A 22,587-nucleotide genomic window follows, 5' to 3' on the forward strand; every position below is an offset into this window, starting at 1 on the left:
AAGTCACATTATTGTGAATGAGAAAGTAAGCAACTATGTCTTGTTTTAAAATATTAACTTATACATGGACATGACTTTTTTTTAAAGAGTGTTATAAAACCTTTTATAAAAAAAATAGCTGGAAGTTTAGAAAATATAGAATATGAAGGTGTAAGAAAATATATCAAATGTTTTTTTAAAAGTATTAAACCTCTGTATTAACAAAGTAACTTGAACTGTAATTGACTAAGAAAGATACAGAAGTATAAAACCAACACGCCTTTTGCATAGCACACTAGTTAAAAGCAAAATTTTGGATCCAGACAGCTTAACTTCACATCCCAGGTCCATCACCACCTGTATAATTTGGGGCAATTTACTTAATTCGGTTCCTCAGTTTCCTCATCTCTAAAATGGGGATGATACGAGTACCTACCTCAAAAGGTTGTTTTTAGGGTTATATGAGAGTCTAGAAAAGTATATGACATTAAGCACCCCATAAAAATTAGCTAGTATTAATTCTTAACTATTTTCCCTTTAGATAGAAAGACACATACTTTTAGGAAGACCTGCAGATCTTGAGTCTGAGTGTGCTGCAGAATGTCTTGTTGCAGATGTTTGAAGATAGCTATACAGATATACACTTGATAGTCAGGACCAAGGAAAATACAAGTAGCAATATAATGGCAGATTTCTATCCAATCTAAATAATTCCAAAAACACTGAGTTATCCATTGCAGACAAATCTGGGGGGAAAAAAGAAATCAGTTCTTTAGAAAGTTTATATGACCATATTTGACTTTCAAAAAGCAATAACCAATAACTCACATAAAACCAATGAAGAGCTTAGCATTTAATCAAAATAGAAAGACATTCTGCACATAAGCCTACAAGTATGCTTCACCTATTTGCTTAATGCATGAGAAAACTTCCATGGCCTTGGGACTCGGGACTTGGGGGCAACTGATGGTGTTCACACCGTACAAATGCCCATTGCTAAACGCCCTCTTTACTCATCTGTCCTCCTCTTATCCGTAACACCAGTCTGCTCTCTACAGATAACAAATGCCAAGAGACTATTTTAATTCAGAGGTGGAGTTTTTTCCTACCCTACCTATAATCACAGATGTATAATTATGCAGATAACAGATTGCCAAATGTTACATTAATGCAAATGGACTCTCGCTGAATCAGAAAACAATTTAAACCAAACAGAATTATATAACACAAAAACTGAAAGCTAATGAAGGGAATAATTAAAAAATGAGTCTTTCTAAAAAAAATCATATCTCTTACTTTTTGAATAACATTTGTTCTGATATAAAAGAGATACATGTCTGTTGTGGACAAACAGAAAAGTTTAAGAAAAAATAATCACGCAGAGATCAACATTGCTAACATTTTGGTACATTGATGTTATGGATGAAATTGTGTATTCCCTTAAAAAGTAAGTCAAAGTCCTAACCCCAGTACCTATGAATGTGACATTATTTGGAAACTGGGTCTTAAAGAAGTAATCAAGATAAAATGCGGTCACAGGGTAAACCCTATTCCAATGTGACTGGCATCCATATAAAAAAGGGAAATTTGGACAAAGACATGCACAGAGGGAAGATGCTGGAAAGCCACACATAGAAAATGTCACACTAGAAGACAAATGGTTGATGTATCCAGAAGCCAAGAAACATCTAAGGCTACTAGGAGCTAGGCAGGAAGCACCTAACAGTTCTCCCCCTGGTATGAGCAGAGGGAACATAGCCTTGACAACACTTTGATTTTGACTTCCAGTCTCCAAAACTCTGAGACAGTACATTTCTGTTGTTCTAAGCAGCCCAGTTTATAACACTTTGATACTGCAGTCTTGGGAAATTAAGACAATTAATTACTTTCCAATATTTTAGTTTTCATAATGATCAACAAATTACCACTGAGGAAAGATTTCCTTTATTGAACCTATCTTCTCCTATAGTTTTGTCTTAGGGAGAAGGAAGAAATGGGAACAGACAGGGTGGCTTATCTCAATTTATTGTAGATATGAAAGATAGAGACAAATTTTCTTTTGCTCTATCACTTTGTCCCTTTAAAAATAGTTTCTAAAATCTGTTTTATACCTCTGATTCAAATTTTGGTACACTGATTCCGTTTTTAATTGCCCTTACATGTTATAATAGTTTACTAGGGCTGCCATAACAAAGTACCGGAGACTGAGTGACTTACACAACAGAAAGTTATCTTCTTACAATTCTGGAGAAGTCCAAACTCAAGGTGTTGGCAGGGTTGGTTTCTTCAGGCCAATCTCTTTGGTTTATAGATGGCAGCTTCTTTTCATACTCATACAGTCTTCCCTCTGTACATGTCTGTGTCCAAATCTGCTATTCCTTTAAGGACACCACACATACTGGAGAAGGGTGTAACCTAATGACCTCATTATAATGTAATTACCACTTTTAAAGACCTTATCTCTAAATAGTCACATGCTAAGGTACTGGGGGTTAAAACTTCAACATATGAATTTAGGGGGATACAATTCAGCCCATACCAGATGGTGTCATTGAATTTTTGTTTTCCATATATTACTACTCATGTCAGCCATTAAACTTTAAATTTCAGCCATTATGGGCATATCTTTTCATCTCATCTTCTGGTCATATTTTCTATTTTGTTATTGATAATGACAACTATATATGATCAAATATTTCCTTCTGTTTTTTATTGTAATTCTGTTCTCAGGTATAAAATTTTCCTTTACAAATATTAGGTTCCCTTCTATTAGGCTCCAAAATCTTTTCATTGAGCTTATGAGTCAACTCAGTATTGAATTAGAATATGTCTATAAATGTCTAATATTTGTCAATAGGCAGATTATAGTTAATTTTCTTTGGTCCCAACTTCACTGTCCACTTGACGTTGATAGGATTCTTCTCCCTGACCTCGGCCAGGAGGGTAAGCTGGCAGGCAGAGCTCATTACCAACTTTCATTGTCCACCAAATACCCACATAATGTGGCTCTACTGGACTGGGAAGAAAAATACCTCCTGCTTCCACCTGACTACCTAGGTTAAAGCATTCAATGATTCTTTGACTAGACGAGATACTTTCAATTCATTTGAAGCACTGTTGCCAGGGTTCTCTCTGTGTTCTTTGCTATAGTTACTAATGCCAATCAACTTATGACTAGGCTTTGTTAATAAAAATGAGAATCTCTGGATGAAGGAAGGAGAAACAACTGAAGAGTGGAAATTAATACAATAATCCCTGTAGCCAGAGAAAACAGGTCTCATTCAGTTTTAAGTTTCAGGGATAGCTTAGCAAGGAGACAACAATAAAAGAGGTCACAAGTTTTGTCCATCTTCTTTCTAGTTGGCCTTACTCTTGTACAGGTTGAATGGTGTGAAACTGCTAATCACTAACTCCGTCTAACCTTTAAACCTACCAACTTTATATGTTCCAACAAATAGATCTGAAGTTAAAATATATGTACAGAGGTATGTATCCATCTTTCTTTACCCAAATTGGTTAAAAGAAAGTCACCCCAGAATCTGTAATTAATTCTTTATTGTATAGTTTCTAATGCCATTGCAATTTTCTGGCATTTACATACAATCAAGCATTGTTTTATAGTAAACCAATGTTCTTTACACCTAATTACACTTTAAAACATTTAAATAGCTTTTTAGGTTCATAAGGAAGAAAAATCACTTCACAATATGTATAGAAATGCACCCTATTTGGACAGAAATGCACCATTTGGGGCAGACATTCAAGGATAAGAACCTGACAAGTAAAGATGGGGCACAGGGAGCGAGAAGGTATCGTTTCAAGTAGCAGCATTCGCACATGAGAAGAGGCAAAGCCTGGAACACATTTTTAAGTATGACTCTGAGCAAGGGGAATTCCCAGTCTTGACATTCTGCTTTTCATTTGTATAATTTTACATTTTTAAAAAGCACTGTCACAAAATATGAATTATAAAATAGTTTTCTATAATTCTTCTTCCATGGTGGTGGCAGTGGCAGAGATCCCGCAAAAGAGGAAAACGGAGAGGTTTTCTAGACTGTTCCCTGAGGATTCCGTGTTAGCCCACTTGCTGACACAGCACAGTGCAATAGTCAGTGATATGCCAAGTGATGTTCCAAAGGAATTACAAGAGATAAATCATTAAAGATATGTTCTACTTCAGCCAGGAAAGTTAAAAAAAATTCAATGAGAACAGTTTTTTAACAAAAGTAAAACTGGTCAAAAGTTAATTGGAACATGTGATTTTCTGTTCATTTAAAAGGAAAGAATATATATTTTAATTTTTATTTCCGTTCCCACCTCCGTTAATTTTAAAAGAAACTCATCAATAAATATATAATTCTAACTATATTTATTTTTTTTATTCTAGTTGAGATTATTTTTACTCTACAGAGCTGTTATTTTATTTAGCAACCTACCCACAAATCTCTCATTAATAAAGCAATCCCAACCCATTAGTTGTCTATAAATTAACAACTTCGAAAAGCACTGCTTCTAGTTAGATCAAAATGAATAAGCTTTTAAATACAAAATTAATACCCCAAAAATTACTTAACCACATACACTCACTTAGTTACTTAAAAGTAGTTTCATGTTCTATATTAGCAATAAAATGGCAGATACTTCAATAAAACAATGACATATACTTTAAACATAAAATCATTAAAGTGGCTCACAAAGGGAACCATTAAAAAGGCATTTTTAAATTAGATAACTTAAACATAATATTACTGCTGAGAAATAATGCTGTAGTTTGTATTAGATAAATTTGCTTGTTACATGTAAGCAGTCAAATTGATAAGCAGATGCCAAAATGATAGATACCAAATTGATACAGTGGGCCCTGAGGTATTGCAAATTTTCCCCACAGCCTTTGGTAGTTTATTTTTAAATTATAGGATATATGTTAGGAACCAGTAAATAATTGGAGGTATTAGACAATATGCATTGTATTAATCATGGCAAAAATAAATTCTCAAGAACCTGTTGCTCCCTGACTGGGATTTTTAGAAGAATTGAAAGAATGGATTATTGAGCTTATAGTAAATATTTAAGTAACTACTTTCAACCAGAATTAAACATTTGGTGATTCAAAATTCCCAGAAGTGTTTTAGGTACAGACACAGTAAGAGCTAGAATTGGCTGAGGAAGAGTATCTCTTTCCACTACATGCAATTCCTTGCTATATTTAGACTTCTCATTAATTTCAGGAAATTGAAAACTAAGCAGGTCTAGTAACCAGATAAAAGTAAATGTAAAAAAATGACAGAAGGGCTCTTCAAAATAAGTATAAAAGCACATGTCATTTTCAGAAAAGTACTATCTAATTAAGAGGAACGTGTTTCCAGTAGGACAAATACAAGGGAATGGAGGATGGTTTACTATTAAGAAATCTATCCAATATGTCACATAAACAGGCCAAATAAGCTCCAAGATCAAGATATTCTTAACCATAAAACATCTGCGGCTACTGTCATGTGACCACATGTACAATTCCAGGCCCTAGAAAAGTCATTAAAACCTCTCTGATCCCAACAGCAGACACACAGCTCTAGGCTTTCTTGTTAGATAAGACACAATATCTCACATAACAGATACTCAGTGCTGATACCAATTATTGCCCTTAGTTACTTAATCCATAAATTAACCTTCTGATGAAGATATTGTTTCCATTAAAAAGCCTGCATGTCATAGACTTTCAGAATGTCTATACCTTTGAATAGCTGAACTTGAACTCGAATTCTGTGAATGGCTGGTACCTCCTTATAAAGTAAACCTATCTGTTATAATAGGTCCAAGGAGAAGAAGCCAGTTTAGGAATTTAAATGCAAAGGAATAAATACTTACAAAAATAGTTTTATTAATTTAAGTGTATTTCCTATACCTGATGAGAATGTAATTTTCTTTAAAGTCACTGAAATCTGGGAATTGAAGAAATGCTACTCCCTTATGAATTACCTGTGATGGCGCAAAACCAGACATGTGAAAAGCTGAAAACACAAGTGGCACCTCTGTCTTCAGCAGCATTTCAATATAGTGAGCGCTGCAAAAATATATGGGATGGATGCCAGATTCTATAGTGTCAACAGGTAGGTACCTCTGCATAAAAGAGAGAAATTGAGAATTAATGAGTATGCAGCTAATTTAAAATAATCAAACTTCTAAATCTTTTCCTCTGAATTGCTCCTTCAAAATTGATGTAGTGGCATAACAAATTATGCAAATATTATAGTTACATAAATTTAAAAGTCAGAATGTTAAACTCTGTAGAAAGCATAAATTTCAATAAAGACAGTATGATATACTTTCTGAGACACAGGAATGAAGTTGACACTTTGGAATTTTGGCAACTTCAATCCTTTGTGGAATTTTGAGGGTGAGTGTTGTATGAAAGAATAAATGAGTGAGTTCAGGAGTAATAAATGCTTTACTTTTTTAATACCTAGGATGTTTCAATATATGTACTCTCCTTGGCTTTGGCCAATGATTCCATAATGCTAATAAGTTTTTGTTTGTCAGCTTTTAAAGGTATTTACCTAATCCCATTTTTCTAAGTTAACACAAACTTGAGTTACTACTAACTGAAATTGGGTACTCTATAAGAAATTCATCTCTAAAACTGGGGAAAAAATACATAATGCATTCACATCAAAGTTGTCAGAGCAAGTATTTTATAAATATATTTTATACACATATTTATATTTACATGTATATTTATATTTATTTATATGTCCATATACTATATATGTGTAGATATATAAACACAAATATTTACAAACTTGTATTTTACAGCAATATCTTCATAAAGTTGGTTATTTTTTTTAATTTAGCTATTAGATACAATTTATTATCATGAATGTTCATAATGTTTTAATGAGTTAGTATAAATCCAACATTTAACCACAATAGCTTCTTTTAAAAACAAAGAATAACCTTGAAGATATAAGTTTATGTCAAGAAAATTCTTAGACCAGCAATTATACCCTATAGACTTATAATAAAAATTGACACTCAAATTAGATCTGAAGAATAAATAATTAAGAAAGTTTCAGAAAAGCATTTTATGTTCTTGCCTTTACCAGGCAACTCTTACTTTTAAACCTTTTTAATAAAACAATGTTAATACTTTTAAATTAAAACAAACCAAGCTCACATAAAAAAATTACATAAGTCAAATAATTTATTAGTGGTTTTCTAGTTTTATCATTCATCATCATAAACAATTTACCATTTCACATGCAGAAATATATACTTGTAGGAAGATATTTTGTAGGAAAATATATTTATGATAGGCTCTCAGGAAGATACCTCACAGTACGCACACACGCACACACACAGAACATTAACTCTCTATATTGATGACAAGACATACATAGCATATTAAATGGACTTCTTGTAGTCAGTTGCAGATTAATGTCTAAGACCAAAAAGTAACCTTTCTATTGAGTAAATAAAAATAATATGAACTGCACAATGTGTTTCACTAATGAGTACTTATAGAGTAAAATTAATGAATATAACAAACATATACAAAAGCAAAAGTCAACTTATACATACATAACATTTTAATTTTCAATACAAACTTAGATAATACTTTTCTGAATATATGTATAATAGTAGTATAAGAATTATATATATATAAGAAATAATTCTTATACATTATCTATGTTGTATTGAAAAACAACATATTTAGAGTTTGTCTGTTAAGAGATGGTGGCAATAGATTAATTAATTACATTCTCAAAGAAAACAAGCCATTATTATGTAATGGATTCCCAAAGATAAGGCAAGAGTTCTTCTACTTTTATACATTATACTTATTGGAAGAAATTATGCCATACTTTTGGGTAACCAAAACAAGCTTCTAGCACCAAATCTTGCATAGAGTAGCTTTGCAACAAATTATTGCCTGAATGACAAGAAAATATTCTAATAATTGTGCACAATCACAATAACTTAACTTATACTAACTTTATTAATTGCTCTATTAATTTCCATTTTATAACTCTAATTTATAGTAAATGGTGTTCATAAACCCAGATCAATGACAGCTCTGAGCCACATGGATACAACAAAGACTATTCTGAATCATCAAATTATAAATTATGTTTGTTATACATTTAGTGTTTTGATGTATTTTGCTTAGTCACAATGCTCTAGAAGGATGGCAACTTTTATTAAAGGTAACTCAAAATAAAATCTAGAACATCAGGTTAAGCAGAACACATAAGGATAACAATAGCATTTACTATATCATCTAAGCAACATATAAACTGACATAACACTATGCTAAAATCATGAAAAAATTATCGGTAAAACTTTTAGCTTGGAATATACTAGAAAGTGGCATAATATGAAACAAGGACTTTATAAAATAGTTAACACTCAGTATTTTACTTTAGTGATTAAATATAGAAGGTATGTGCTTAAAAACAAAAAAGAAACACAGTAAGCAGTTTCTCAGTGTTTTTTTTTTTCTTCCAGTATAGGTAGCTCTGATGAGTCATTTTATTCCTGACACTAAGAAAAATCTAGTTCTGCCTGGGCCATGACACATGAGAACATGGAATCTTCAAATATAAATAAGATTTACAGTTACATGTAAACAGGGAAGGTGCTTTGACGCTGGTTTTCTTTCCTACAAATGATTGGTCACATGACTTACTATTGCTAATGACCTGCAAATGGGTTACAAGTGTGCCATGACTTACAATTTGCTGTAAAATTTAAATCTAATATGTGTAGGGGACAAAAGCAATAAAACTTTGGAAACTGGAAAGCAGAAAGACTGTAGGCCTGAAAAAGCTGAATCCTAAGTTAACAGTAGAGAAAGCTAAGAACCAACCCAATTTACCCTGAAGAATCCTCAAAGCCTCAAAAAGGGATGGCCAGGAATCTCTGGAAGTGGGGATAAAGAGGAAGGGGCTAAAATGAGAAGGCCTGGATGAACATTTGAGCATCTGACCTCATGTAACCTGAGCAGAAGTCTAAAATGTTATTTTCTGGAGAGGATAAAACAGACTGTCTGGCTGAAAGGACACAAGACATCGTTAAGGATAGTGGTACCACACCAAAAGCACAGGAATTGTACAAAAAAGTTAAAATATATATATATATATAAATGTGTATTTAAACTCTATTAGAATTTTTAAGTCTAAACATCCTGTGTTGAATAATTATTATTTTGTGAGGCGTAACAGAGAACTGTGTGTGTGTGTGTGTGTGTGTGTGTGTGTACTACCATCCCTTGACCTTCCTGTCGAACAACACTAGCTCATTCAAGTATTACTTTAGCCTGATTTTTCATCAATGGAGTTTTGTATTTATATGAATATGGAATACTTCCTTTAATTAGTTCTCCCTTTCATGTTTTTACTAGCAGAGAAGGCATATATGAATGTTACTTTTGTTATAATTATTATTTGGGATTAAGTATTCCTATAGAAAAAACGAACTTCAACTTAATATTATCTTATGCTGTAATTTCACTAAGAAATTCTTTCTCACAAAATAAAAAATATTCATTCAGTAGTTTTCTTTTTATATATAAAATTCTATAATTTACTGACAAGTTTAATATTTAACAATGAATCTATTACCATTAATCACTTATTCCGATACCAGTAGGTAAGATACCAAATATTTGAGAAAATGTCAAATCTGTATCTTTAAAGAGAATCAGTCAAAAGCATTCACACAAAAAATGAATATAAACTAATACAGAGTTCTCTACAAAGAAAATGAGATCCCAATTAATTTAAATAGGATTTGCCTTAAAATTTAAAATGCTTCTTTAAAAACAGGCTAAAAAGTCTTACAGAAACTTGCAGTCTTGGCAACCAAAGGAAAGCAGAGGTCAGAAGCCTGGAGAACTGCTGAAGAAATTGGAATGTTTTCTCTTTGTCCCCCAACATTATCATGAACAAAGAAGATACAAACCAGTCATGGCCAGCATAACTCCCCTGCAGGCAGATTACAAAGCACAGTTAAGGAACTGTTATAATAGTTTATGTTACAAAATGAAACATAACAACTCCATAAATACTCATTTCCAGGATCTCTATAAGAAAAGATATATTAATGATACTTAGTCCTCATTTTGTCTTTAGTCAATTTATAAGATATTGATGTAAAATTAAATTTTATTAATAAAAATTACACATTAACTATTATAATGTACTCTTTTCTTTAATGTCCCGTGGAGGCCAATGGCACTAGCAACTGGAAGAAAAACGATCTGCTTTGTAGAAATACACTTCTTGAAGTGATGAACAGAGAGTACCACCCTTTCTCTAGTTCAGGTTGTCTGCTAAATTACTAGCACAATCAAGTATTTTTAAAATCCACACATTTTTAGATTCAGTAATGCAAGTAGTTTGCATATATTTTTCTTCGAGTCAAATCCTATTTCTGAAATATAACCAATTCAAATAAAATCATAAATGGATTTTTATTCTTATTCTAGATTTACTAAATCTAGAATATTAATTTTCTAGATTGCAATCTAATTTTAAAACTTTCTTATATATGTCTGAAAATATATTCCATTAACTTCAATTATTCAGTTGCAGATTCAATGAGTAAGAATGAACTTAATCACTATTCAATTTAATAAAATGTATATCTAAAGTATAGAATAAAATGCTATGAAGATATATCAGAACAAATAAATCACTAATATAGGTTAAAGTATTATTTTACTATAAAAGATATCCCATCAAAAACTTATGAAAAGTGTATGAATAAAGTTGAACTGTGAATCCACTCAAAAAGGATATGAAGAGAAGATTTTACATGAGCTTGCTGCTGTGTCAGGAATCTCTCACAGTGCTTTAACACCCACGTAAGATCACTTTCTGCACTATCTTTTAACAGGTTGAGGAACTTGCCATACCTACATTAAAAATCCACAAAACATACAAAAGGATAAAGGTCAGGCCCTGTATTGTAAATTCATTTATAGAAATCTATCCAAGTGGAGTCCTCTTAAAATCTCAAGGTATTAAGTTTTCAAATTTCTACTTTTGGCATAGCTACTTAGGGGAAAAAATGACTATATATGTTACCAATAATTATGATGTATTTGGATTAGCAGTATTCATCTGGTAAATACTGGTAACTTTAAAGGAAAATAAAACAATAATGAGAGAAAACATACATACCATAGATCTACAAGTAGAATGTAAGTATTTTTTACCTGAACTTAATCTAAAACACAGACTATTGAGTCGAATGTTAAATCTAAGAAACAATTTTTGAGTTCATCTGTTCCAAGGATTCTAAATGGGAGTGGCACTTCTCGGGGGGCCACTTTGGAAACTTATAGGGGCATTTTTTATTGTCATAGTGACTGGGGCCCCAATGGTAGTCAGTGAGGGCCAGGAGGTTAGACACGGGACAGCATGATAACAACGTGCAAATGCCCTGCCTGTTATTCTGCATGGATTAAAAAGATACTTATAATGATCTGAAACTAATTGTTTTATATAAAATATTTTCCTATATTTTTTACATATTCTGAATGCAACCATGTGCAAATCAGAGAAAGATAGTGCTTTATTTGATGCCTTTCTAAGCATTGTTCACCATTTTGGAAAGTCATTTTGCCAGTGGCAACTCCCTTGCAGTATTTGAAGCACCATAATAAAGTCTCTATTTGTAGCTGCCAGTCACGACGATGAGTGCCAGCTATGTCTTATACTGTAGTTTTATACAAAAACTTCATTATAAATCATTTTCCATTTATTTCTTACCAATAAGACATTATAATAAATTTTAAAAATATGTGACTTATATTATCTATGGATTTCATTTCACAACAGAAATACGGTATTTAAAATAAAAACAAGGTTGCAAAACTGAATGTGTTATATGTCCTATGTAATAAAGGTGGGTGAGCTAGTATTAGTACCATTGATTTCATTCTAAGGCTATGAATTTATAAAAAACACTCAGTCTTTTTAACATCTTTCACATGGATCTTTCTAAAAATTGATTGTGATTCTGATCCCTCTGAATGAGACTATCAAGATCCCCATTTAAAAGCAAGAATGAGGGTGAAGGTGGTCCAGGACTCAGCCCTTAACTCCCAGACTGCTGTTTAGCTTGTCCATCTCCTTTGAAAATTACAATTTGCGTACAAAACTTCAAACTACTCTAATTGGTTTATTCATTTTAACTTCTGCATCTATCCTTAAGATACTTTTGTATTCATCACCATAGCTTGATAATCCAAACTAATCATATTTTAGAAATGGTATAATTGTGCTGCCAGTGTTCTGATTTTTACAGTTACTTCTGGGAAAAAACCAGATAGTCATAGAGGCTTAAATACACTGAAATTAAACTCTGAAATAATAATGAGTCATAACTGATTTACCTATAGAGGTAATTTAATCATGTGTCAATATCCTAAAAATAAAATTATTTTCTGAATGATAAATTCTTCATTTAAAATATACAAAATAAAATAAATTATACCAAACAGTTGGTTGTTAAATTAAATACTATTAAGCACATATCAGGTTGATAAAAAAATTCTAGATATACGCAAGGGAGGTATATTTCCCTGTAATATACCTGACAGTCACTTTTAAAAAAATCTTTATTGTTGAAAGTATTACAGATGTCCCCTTTTTTCTCACATTGACCCTTCATAGCCCACCCCTGCCCCAACCCCAGGCCTTCACCTCCCTAGTGTCTGTGTCCATGGGTTATGCCTATAGGCATACAAGTTCTTTGGCTGATCTCTTCCCACTCACCCACCTGACAGTCATTTTAATGCCAAGCTGCTGCACCAATGAAAGACTTTCGTTCTTCACATTTGCATCGGTAGCTAAAAACAATAGAAAATTGGGTTATAAAAATGTATAAAAGTCTGCATAATATTTTAATTGAAAATTGATGAAAGCAATATTTTTACATATTTTACTGTGAATTTTGAAAACACTGATGAATTTGTTCTTTTAGGAACTGTTAATTATATTTTCAAAGGAATTAACAGGAAAATTTTTACAAATAACCTTTCTCCTATAAAAGCATTTTTAAAAGCATATTAAATACAAAACAACTAATCATAGTTTTGAATCATCTATTTTCACTTGGTTCTCAAAACACAAAAGCTATTAACCCCAAAACAGTCTAGAGTATTGCACTTTCGTTAAGCAAAGTATATATAACGTTTTGAATTACTAATATATATACACGTGTGTATATATATGTATACATGTGTGTATATATATGTGTGTGTATATGTATATACATATACATGTACATATATCCATTTACTTCTTAAAGATTTAAGCATGAGTGTCAGGAAGGAATAATCAGTATTCTACTTATAATGTACAACAATGCAGGAGGGTGGAGTGAACAAGTTTCTTCCTGCAGGTGAATTCTCTGTGAAGTAGGAATTGTGATCTTCTACCAAAAGTGAAGAAGGGGTTCTCTTTTCTCCACATTCTCACCAACACTTTTTGTTTGCTGATTTATGATGATAGTTAGGTGAAATAAGCCAGTCAGAGAAAGACAAATACCATATGATTTCACTTATATGTGGAATATAATTAACAAAATAAACTAACAAACAAAATAGAAACAGACTCATATATACAGAGAATAGACTGTCAGAGGGGAGGGGGGTGGGGAGCTGGGTGAAAAGGGTAAAGGGATTAAGCAAAAACAAACAAACAAAAAAACCTCATAGACAACAGTATGGTGATTATCAGAGAAAAAGGAGGGTGGGCGTAGAAGAGGGTAACACGGGGATAAATGGTGATGAAAGGAGACTTGACTTGGGGTGGTGAACACACAATACAATAAACAGATGTTGTATTATAGAACTGTATCCCTGAAACCTATATAATTTTATTAATGTCACCCCAATAAATTCAATTTAAAAAGAAGAAAAAGCACCAGGAAAGATTTACCTATTAATAAAAGTACAAAGACATTTTAAAACGTGAAGGAGGGGTTGTTCAGATGGAGAACTATAAGAGAAGTTGAAAGTTTAGATTAGTCCTTGAGAACACTGGATGGCCAAGCTAACAATGAACACTGAAAAGCATCACTAGATAGCACTGAAAGTCTAGTTGAAACTTTCAGTTTTGGGCTGAAGAAATGGTAGTGTGCATATGCACAAATATACAAGATTAAGGGAATTGTCCAAAATCACATATTATCTAGTGGTAGAGAGGACCAAAGGCTACGTTTTCCGAATCTCATATCACGAATTTTCTTTCCCTCCCATTACATATTGGTGCATCGCATACTATCAATATAATCTACTTAACTCATGGACTCATTCATTCCTTGTAATAGACCTTTCTGATAAAAGTAGGTGTAGCACACCAGGCTAGAAGCTATGGAGGATAAAAGATAAATAGTACATCATGTTCTAAAGGAACTTTCCATGTAGTGTCAGAGATAAAATTTGTATATAGATAGCTCTAATTTTTTAAAGTGCTAAGAGGAATAAGAATGGTACAGATAAAATGTTATGTGAATTCATAAGAGGAAGAGATTAGGAAGGCAAGGGATTTAAATTGAACCTTAAAATATGGGTAGACTTGAGATCTATAGAGATAGGGAAGAACAAATCAAGCATCACTGTTATCAAACATCTACTCTTTGGACCAGCAATAATTCATCTTTTAGCACTCTTAGAGTTAAGGTAACCTACTTCTCCTAGTTAACCTAGGACTTTCATGGTTTTAACACTGAAAGTCTCATGCCCAGGAATTCCTCACAGACCTAAAGTGTTTTATTTCCATTTTTTTTATTTTTTGTATTACATATGTCTCCTTTACCCCCTCCCCCCGCGCGCCACTTCCACCCTCCAGGACAAGCCCCCACTGCCTCAGTGTCCATGGCCATTGGTTATGCTAATATGCATGCATACAAGTCCTTTGGTTGATCTCTTACCCCCCCCCGACACCCCCCTCCCCCGCCGCCTTCTCTCTGAGGTTGGATGGTCTGATCAGTGTTTCTTAGTCTCTGGATCTATTTTTGTTCATCAACAACATATTTTTATTTATGCTGTTCATTATAGCCCACATATGAGTGAGATCATGTAATATTTATCTTTCTCTGACTGGCTTATTTCACTTAGCATAATGCTCTCCAGGTACATCCACGCTGTTGCAAATAGTAAAAGTTCCTTCTATTTTATAGCAGCGTAGTATTCCATTGTGTAGATGTACCACTGTTTTTCAATCCACTCATCTGCTGATGGGCACTTAGGCTGTTTCCAAATCTTAGCTATTATAAATTGTGTTGCTATGAACATAGGGGTGCATATGTACCTAACAGATGTACCTTCTATGTCTAGGAGAGAATGATACCGTTTTTCACTTGTAGCAACAGGTTAAGCAAAGGAGACTACTCAGTGTCTTCTCTTCAGATTTTTCAAACTGGACTGAAGTAGGGATTTCTCTCCTTATTAATTACAGGGCTATGAGGTGCCATGGGTCTCTAGCAAGGGGAATAAATGCAACATACAAGGAGAGGGAGAGACAGAGGAAGGAGAAAGATTGCTGAAGACACCTTTACCCCATTTATAGGAAACAATGATTCAGCCTCATTTTCTGCTTAGACAAAAAAAAAAAATTTGCTTTTATTTTCCATCACTTGGTACCAAAAACATATATATCACAAATTATTTTCACTTTCACAAAATAAGGACCAATTTTTAAAACTATTAATCATCATTCATATGTTCACCATAATTTCAAATTCTTAGTCTTAACAACAGCATTTTTTTTAATTCAGCGTAATTTAAACACAGCTTTTGCCAATGTCCACTACAATCCAATCAGGTGAAATTCACTTGGGTAATCATCAGGAAGTTCTTTTTGTTTCAGTACCTGAATCCATTCCTGGTGATCCTATATTCTATGATTAATTATATTTTAATTTCCCAAGTTTAAATATATAAAACTTTAGTGCTATAGTGTTGGTGACATTGGCTGATTTTGCAAAATTTAAATAATTTCAATAAGGTAAACATGCCAACTTTATATATTCCTATAGTCATGGTATATTCCTACCTGCTATCAACTATCATAATGTGATACGATAATATTCATTTCTATAAACTATTGCCAGAACAATTTTAAGTTAAATTAGATAACAGAATTCTAATACATATAAAATTGGATTATTAAGCATAAAAATATTTATCTTCATTAATATACAGATCTGTGTGCTTGTAATAATACTAATGCTGATTGGATGAATGAGTAGATGAATGAATAAATGAATGAACAAACATCCACTGAACAACAAAATAAGTGGTGTTTTATATATCAATCTAGAAGCAAGGTGGAGATGGAAATAGATTTGGACTTAAAAATATATTCTGTATATTGAAATCAACTAACAAATGGATAATATGACTCCCTAATCCCTAGAGTCTATAAAAAGCTTAATGAAATAAGTTGTTGAAAAAATTCAACCAAACAATGACACCTAAAGCGCCCTACTTACCCTAGTTACTTAGCAATGTGTAATTCAATCTCAGCATCAATATTCAAGCAATTATTTGAAATAACCAATCATTTTAATTATAAATATTAATAGTCTCAGAACAAAATGAGTTGAAAAAATTTTACTTAATATTCACTGATATCACTCACTCTGGCCATGCATTCTGTTCTATTTTGTGGTTTTTCAGAGCCAGAACAAAGAGCAGTGGTAGAAGAAATCAAATCTATTCTGCCTGGCACTTGGCTAATGGCATGGAAAAAAGTAAATTTTCAGAAGAGTAAAGACCTTCTCGAAGATGAATTCATGGTTGAAGAATCAGTGACTGCTTGACTGTCTACTGACTTTCCGGAAGCCCTGCTGTATCGGTTATAAAGTGAGAGAACTCTCAATCACTCAAAGATATTAACCGGTCAGTATTCTTCCTCCTATGTCCTTCTTTCCCCAAAGCAAGTCGGAAGATTCTGTTGCTTCTTTTTCAACATGAGGTTTTATCTATCCATTTTATTCAATTCGTAATGACTTAAAATCTAATTCCTGGTGACAAAGCTACTATAAGAGTCTGTCTCCTAACTGGCATAGTCAGTGTTATTTGCTAAAAAGCACTTCTCTTTCCATGTCTTTATTTATGCAATTACCCCTGGACCCATAAGTCTTCTCCTCTCCTATCTCTTTCATCTGTAATAGCAGTACTAGTGCCATCTGTCCTGCTCTATTATCACTTCCTCCTCTTATCTTCCAGTATAGTCAACAATGATCATCCTTTCCACTAAACACTATGGCACTCACAACAAAACCCTTAATTTAATAATAACCCAATGCAAATAAGATACTTAAAAGGCCCGGGCAGATTGCCTGAAACAAAGTAGCCAGCTAAAAATGATCAGTTTTCCCTCATTTCTTCATTTTCTATCTTACCATCTGCTGCCATTTACTTAATTCATCATTTAGATGCATGCTCTGTCTTCCTTCCTTGAGGTGAGGGATATTTATATTATACTAGGAGCCCAGCGCACGATTCGAAATCGCGTGGCCCCGCCCACTTCCTCTCTGGCCCTTGAAGCAGCCATGGCCACTGCTGATCAGGCCCTCCCCCAGCACAGGTGCACAAAGGCCCCTGCTGCCCCGCCCCCAACGCTGCGGCCCGTGCAACCTCTTCCTGTCCGGTCGACCCATTACGATGTCCCAGTTAATTAGCATATTTCTCTACTATATATATATATATATATATATATATATATATATATATATATATATAATCTACTTGCAATATTAGAACATACAAACATGTTCCATAAATGTAATAGAAAAGAGCATATTTGTTGAATACCCAAAGAAAGTATAAAGGTGTTTAACTGTATATATTAAGTTTAAAAATATTTTAGTAGTCAAAAGACAGAATTGCAACTTTTTTAAAAAAATATTTTTATTTATTTCACAGAGGAAGGGAGAGGAAGGGAGAGATAGAAACATCAATGATCAGAGGGAATCATTGATTGGCTGCCTCCTGCACATTAGACCAAGCCCGCAACCCAGGCATGTGCCCTTGACCGGAATCAAACCTAGGACCCTTGGGTCTGCAGGCTGACACTCAATCCACTGAGCCAAACCAGCTAGGGCTAGAATTGCAACTTTTTAAATATTTTTTCAGCCTTTTGATTAACAACACAAAGAGAAAAGTAGTAACATTAAAATATTTACTACCTTAAAAGGACTACTTAATTTATCATCTCAAAGAAGCAATTATAGTAGTAGAAAATCCCCAACTTGTTCCAGGGAATTGGGCCAACAAAATGTTGTCTGTTAAGATCTGGAAAGATACCTGTATGGATTTACAATCTGCAAATGTGCAGAACTTTCTGTTTGTTCTTTCCTTTTTCTTCAAGGGGATAAACAGCCAAACTAATTTGATTTTTTCAGATTTGCAAATTTTATAATAGATTGAAATCCTGAGGGAGCTAACAACAGATGGATGACTGTGTTATTCTAATTTCAGCTACCTTAGGGTTTAGCAAACTGTCATTTTTAAAAAGACAATCAATTTCTCATTTCCAGAAACACAAAAAAGCACTGAATATATCTATTCAGCATTTGCTTTGAAATATCCTTATATCAAAACAGTTTTTTTATATTTAAAGTAAATAAAGTGAAATTTCATAATAGCAAACCATTGTTCCACCAGCCAAAAAACAAATGATAAAGGATGAGGATAGCTAAGGCCATGGGAAGAAAACAATACTACCATAAAAATTATCATATCGTAATAAATACTCAACAGTTAACCAAGAGGAAGCCACTTTCTTTTTGGCTACACTCTAAAATTCCAGTGGATAGTTGTTCAACTGGAGCCTTTAAAGAAATTTAAATTCACACTCAGGGTTTCTCTGCCTAGATACTACATTCTAAAAAGACTACACGTGAGATTTCCCTCAGGGTAATTTAGAAGTACAACAGAGGGCAGTAAATACATGTATGCTGAGCAATCAGGTTGAGTATTTGGATAACACATACAACATAATGTTAATTTTAGATAATACAGAAAATATAATCTAATAGAACAATGTGCCAAGGAAAGCTGTAGAAATTGGAGATTATTATGCTGCAGACTAGAGATCCCCACTCTTGTCCATGCAAATCTCCATGATTACCACTGCTTACTGATTTCCTTTTACTCATAGACTTGACCATTATTCCCTGTATTCTTTTCACGTACATTATTAGGTTCACTTATAAAGTTATAATTCTTTTCACAAATGCTTTTCTTCAAAACTGTCTTCACAATTTCTGTTTTCTTTCCTATTTACCTCAATTTTCTGATTTTAAATGCAATGATTATGCCTACTTCATTCTTTTCTCAATATAGCAACCACAGTGATCTTTTAACAATGTAAATCAGAGCACGTCAATCCTATGTTTAAGACCCTGCAATAATTTTCCAAAATCTTTCCTCTATGACTTCCACACAAACAATTCTTCCCTCTTATTTCTTTTTAGCCATACTAGTCCTCTTTGGTGTCACTTGCTGAAATTCTCTTTCCCTGAAAATACCCATATATCTTGCACCCACTTCTGCTGGTCTGAACACTATTTAATATTGTAATCCTTACCCTCAACTAGCACGCCCCAGCTCCCTGTCCTGCTGAAAAATTCTCATCTACCACCATACCATCTGACATACTGAATCTTTTACTTATTTATCATCTGTCTTCCTACCAGAAGGTCAATTCTATTAGGGCAAGATTTGTTTCTCTCATTTGTTCAATGCTGTGTCTGAATGCTCAGAGAAGTTCTATCACATAGCAAAGGACAATATCTATTTGTTGAATAAATGAATGTGTGTGTGGTGAGGGAGAGAAGAGGAAGTTGGCAGTGCTACTAACAGTTTAGTGTTCCTGAAAAATAAATGTAAGGCATGGATGGAGAGAAAGAGATGATTCTAGAGAGGAACAAAGGGCAAGCCTAATTTGAGGCCTCAGGTATCATGGTAAGAGTCTTATACTTTATGCAGTGGTTAATGGTGAGCTTCTATGGGGGAGAGGATGAGTGGGTCAGATCTGGGCTTCAAATATCACTCTGAAAGCAGATTAAGAATACCTTTGAAAGAAAATCAGATTCCAATTAGAGACCCCAGGTAAAGAGGCTGTTGTATTACCATAAACAAAAGTAATGGTGGCCTAAACTAACATAAAATAATAGAAATCAATGTAAGTAGATGGGGTGGTGAGGGCCTGGGGGGGTTGGGGGAGGACGGGAGCAGGCTGGAAGAGGTTAATGGGGGAAAAAGGAGCACCTATGTAATACTTTCAACAATAAAGATTTAAAGTATATCTACATATATTACATATATACATATATAATATATATAATATATACATATATATATATATATACACACACACACACACACACATATGGTGTGTGTGTGTGTGTGTGTGTGTGTGTGTAGATAAATTTGAGATAGATTAAGAACACAGAATTAAAATGGTTTGGTAATTGGGAGGAAAATATGGATGTAAGAGAGTTCATCATTCCTTGGTTTCTGGCTTAGATGGAAAGCAGATGACTATAATACCAACCAAAATAGACAAGGTAAGAAGAGGATGTATATCAAAAAGGTACGATGAGGCAAGGTCCCTACTGGACATTTAGAATCGAGGGTTTCTGTAGCACATCCAGGTGACGTTTACCTATCAAGCAGTTGGAAATATGGAAATAAAGCTTGCAGCAGGTATCTGAGTGGAAGATGTACATTTAGAAATCATCAGTATGTGAGGTATGTAAAACAGTACGAGCAGATGAGATCATGGGGGGGGGGGAGCAGTGGATTAAATGAGCAGAGTGGAAGATATCATCTTAAGGAAAAACAATTTTTAAGGGGTAGACAGATTAAAAGGGCTCAGAAAGGAGTTAGAGCCCAGTCGGTGTGGCTCAGAGGTTGAGTGTCGACCTATGAATGAGGTCACAGTTCTATTCTTGGTCAGGACACATGTCTGGGTTTTGGGTTCGGTCCCCAGGGGAGCATGCAGGAGGCAGCCAACCAATGATTCTCTCTCATCATTGATGTTTCTATCTCCTTCTCCCTCTCCCTTCCTCGCTGAAATATATTTTTTTAAGTTAGAAAGTTACAAGGAAACTCAGACATTTACACAGAAGAGATTAAAAGATATCTGGAATGTATATGAGATATTTTTAGGATGAGAAACCTTGTGCATATCTGTAATTTAATTACACGTCTCTATAAAATATCTATTTGCACACTAAATACTTTTCAAAATTCAAAATGTTTAATATATACCTGTATATACTACGGAGGGGAAATAGCATTCCGATGGGCTTTCAGAGAGATGAAGCACAAATTTTTCAAGTAATTCTACTAAAGCTGTAATTAACAAGAGAATAATTAGAATATTAAAGGACAATAATAATACATGATAATGCATCTCTAAATAACAGACTGGTACATAAAAGTCATCGGAACATCTTTAGTTACACCCTTAAGGGGGTCCAATTCAAAACACACAGCATTTTAATATTCTTAACAATGCTTCTGATATAAATTAAATTTTAATAGCTTCACTGAGAACCTATGAATGTAAGACTGGAAAAGAATCATCTGTTATCTTTAGATCCTCTAAGGATTACTTTAGAATGCTAAATGATTTCAATACAGAAAGAAAATTATCACTAATTAGACTACAATATCTTATCGTAATTATTCACGCATACAGAAAAAATTATGTGAATTCCAAGTCCAAGATCAATGAATAGCTCACGTCTCTTTCAAAACCAGTGCATATTATTTGTTTTATATATTTTGCAACATATGGTATCTGTTCAAGGCAATCGAATGAAAACTAAGCTTGCCAGGGTAGGCAGCACACAGGATTGTAGGGCAGTGAAGCTCTTCAATGCACTGAAATTCCATCATCCATAACTCAAGAAAATTAATTTATGTCATGAAACACTTCTTAACTTTAAAAACAAACTAACTCTAGGATATTACTATCCAAAGCAGTATGCTATGTGCTGTTGAAAGTGAGTAAAACCAAGCGAACTGTTACATGGGCAAAGATAAAACAGTGTTTAAGTTTTGCCTACCAAGACCTCTTAGACAGTTTTCTAAAAAAGCTTAGTAACCTCAGATTTTAATTTTAGTTCTCCAGGGTCACAAGTTTTCAAAAATCAATGGACTTCTGAAATGAGTATTATGTATTCTAGACATGCCGGCACTAATCTTCAGGAAACACAGCTTCTGTTAATATAATTTTCATACCAAAAAAAAACAAACAGAAAAATTAGTGCACTTACCACCTCCACTGATTATATCAGGTTTGGCCTTCATCATTTTGCAAAATTGTCTTCGGCAGTTTTCTATCCACTCAGTTTGTTTATCAGACATCTTGAAGTGTAATAAAATTTTGCCAAGATCATTGTCTAATAAGAAATATAGCATGTATTATTATTATAAGACATGCTAGATACATTGAAAAATAAGTATTAATATTAAGCATGTAAACATACACATTCTATTTTAAAAACACAGAATATATATGGCTTTCAAAGGAAAACATCTTTCTGTAATCATATCTTATACTATCAATTGCTATT

At 33.4% G+C, this 22,587-nt stretch overlaps 1 protein-coding gene across 6 annotated transcripts in view; it reads right to left on the reverse strand.

Annotated features, from left to right (window-relative positions):
• Nucleotides 1-22,587, reverse strand: part of TBC1D32 (TBC1 domain family member 32) — a 111,608-nt gene that overhangs the window by 7,884 nt on the left and 81,137 nt on the right. For 3 of the 6 annotated variants that reach the window (XM_023754184.1, XM_023754185.1, XM_006089220.3), the window contains 7 exons: nucleotides 22,288-22,413; nucleotides 21,275-21,358; nucleotides 12,763-12,832; nucleotides 10,776-10,891; nucleotides 9,816-9,970; nucleotides 5,956-6,096; nucleotides 537-725 (listed from right to left, as the gene is read on the reverse strand). In XM_023754184.1, the coding sequence (XP_023609952.1) occupies nucleotides 537-725; nucleotides 5,956-6,096; nucleotides 9,816-9,970; nucleotides 10,776-10,891; nucleotides 12,763-12,832; nucleotides 21,275-21,358; nucleotides 22,288-22,413 (881 nt within the window). Of the gene's footprint in view, nucleotides 1-536; nucleotides 726-2,248; nucleotides 2,358-5,955; nucleotides 6,097-9,815; nucleotides 9,971-10,775; nucleotides 10,892-12,762; nucleotides 12,833-21,274; nucleotides 21,359-22,287; nucleotides 22,414-22,587 lie in introns of those variants that run through there. The other 3 variants (XM_023754183.1, XM_023754186.1, XM_023754187.1) reach the window with 3 other exon arrangements.

The sequence above is a fragment of the Myotis lucifugus genome, unplaced genomic scaffold, assembly GCF_000147115.1.
Source record: "Myotis lucifugus unplaced genomic scaffold, Myoluc2.0 scaffold_57, whole genome shotgun sequence".
Classification (NCBI taxonomy): domain Eukaryota; kingdom Metazoa; phylum Chordata; class Mammalia; order Chiroptera; family Vespertilionidae; genus Myotis; species Myotis lucifugus.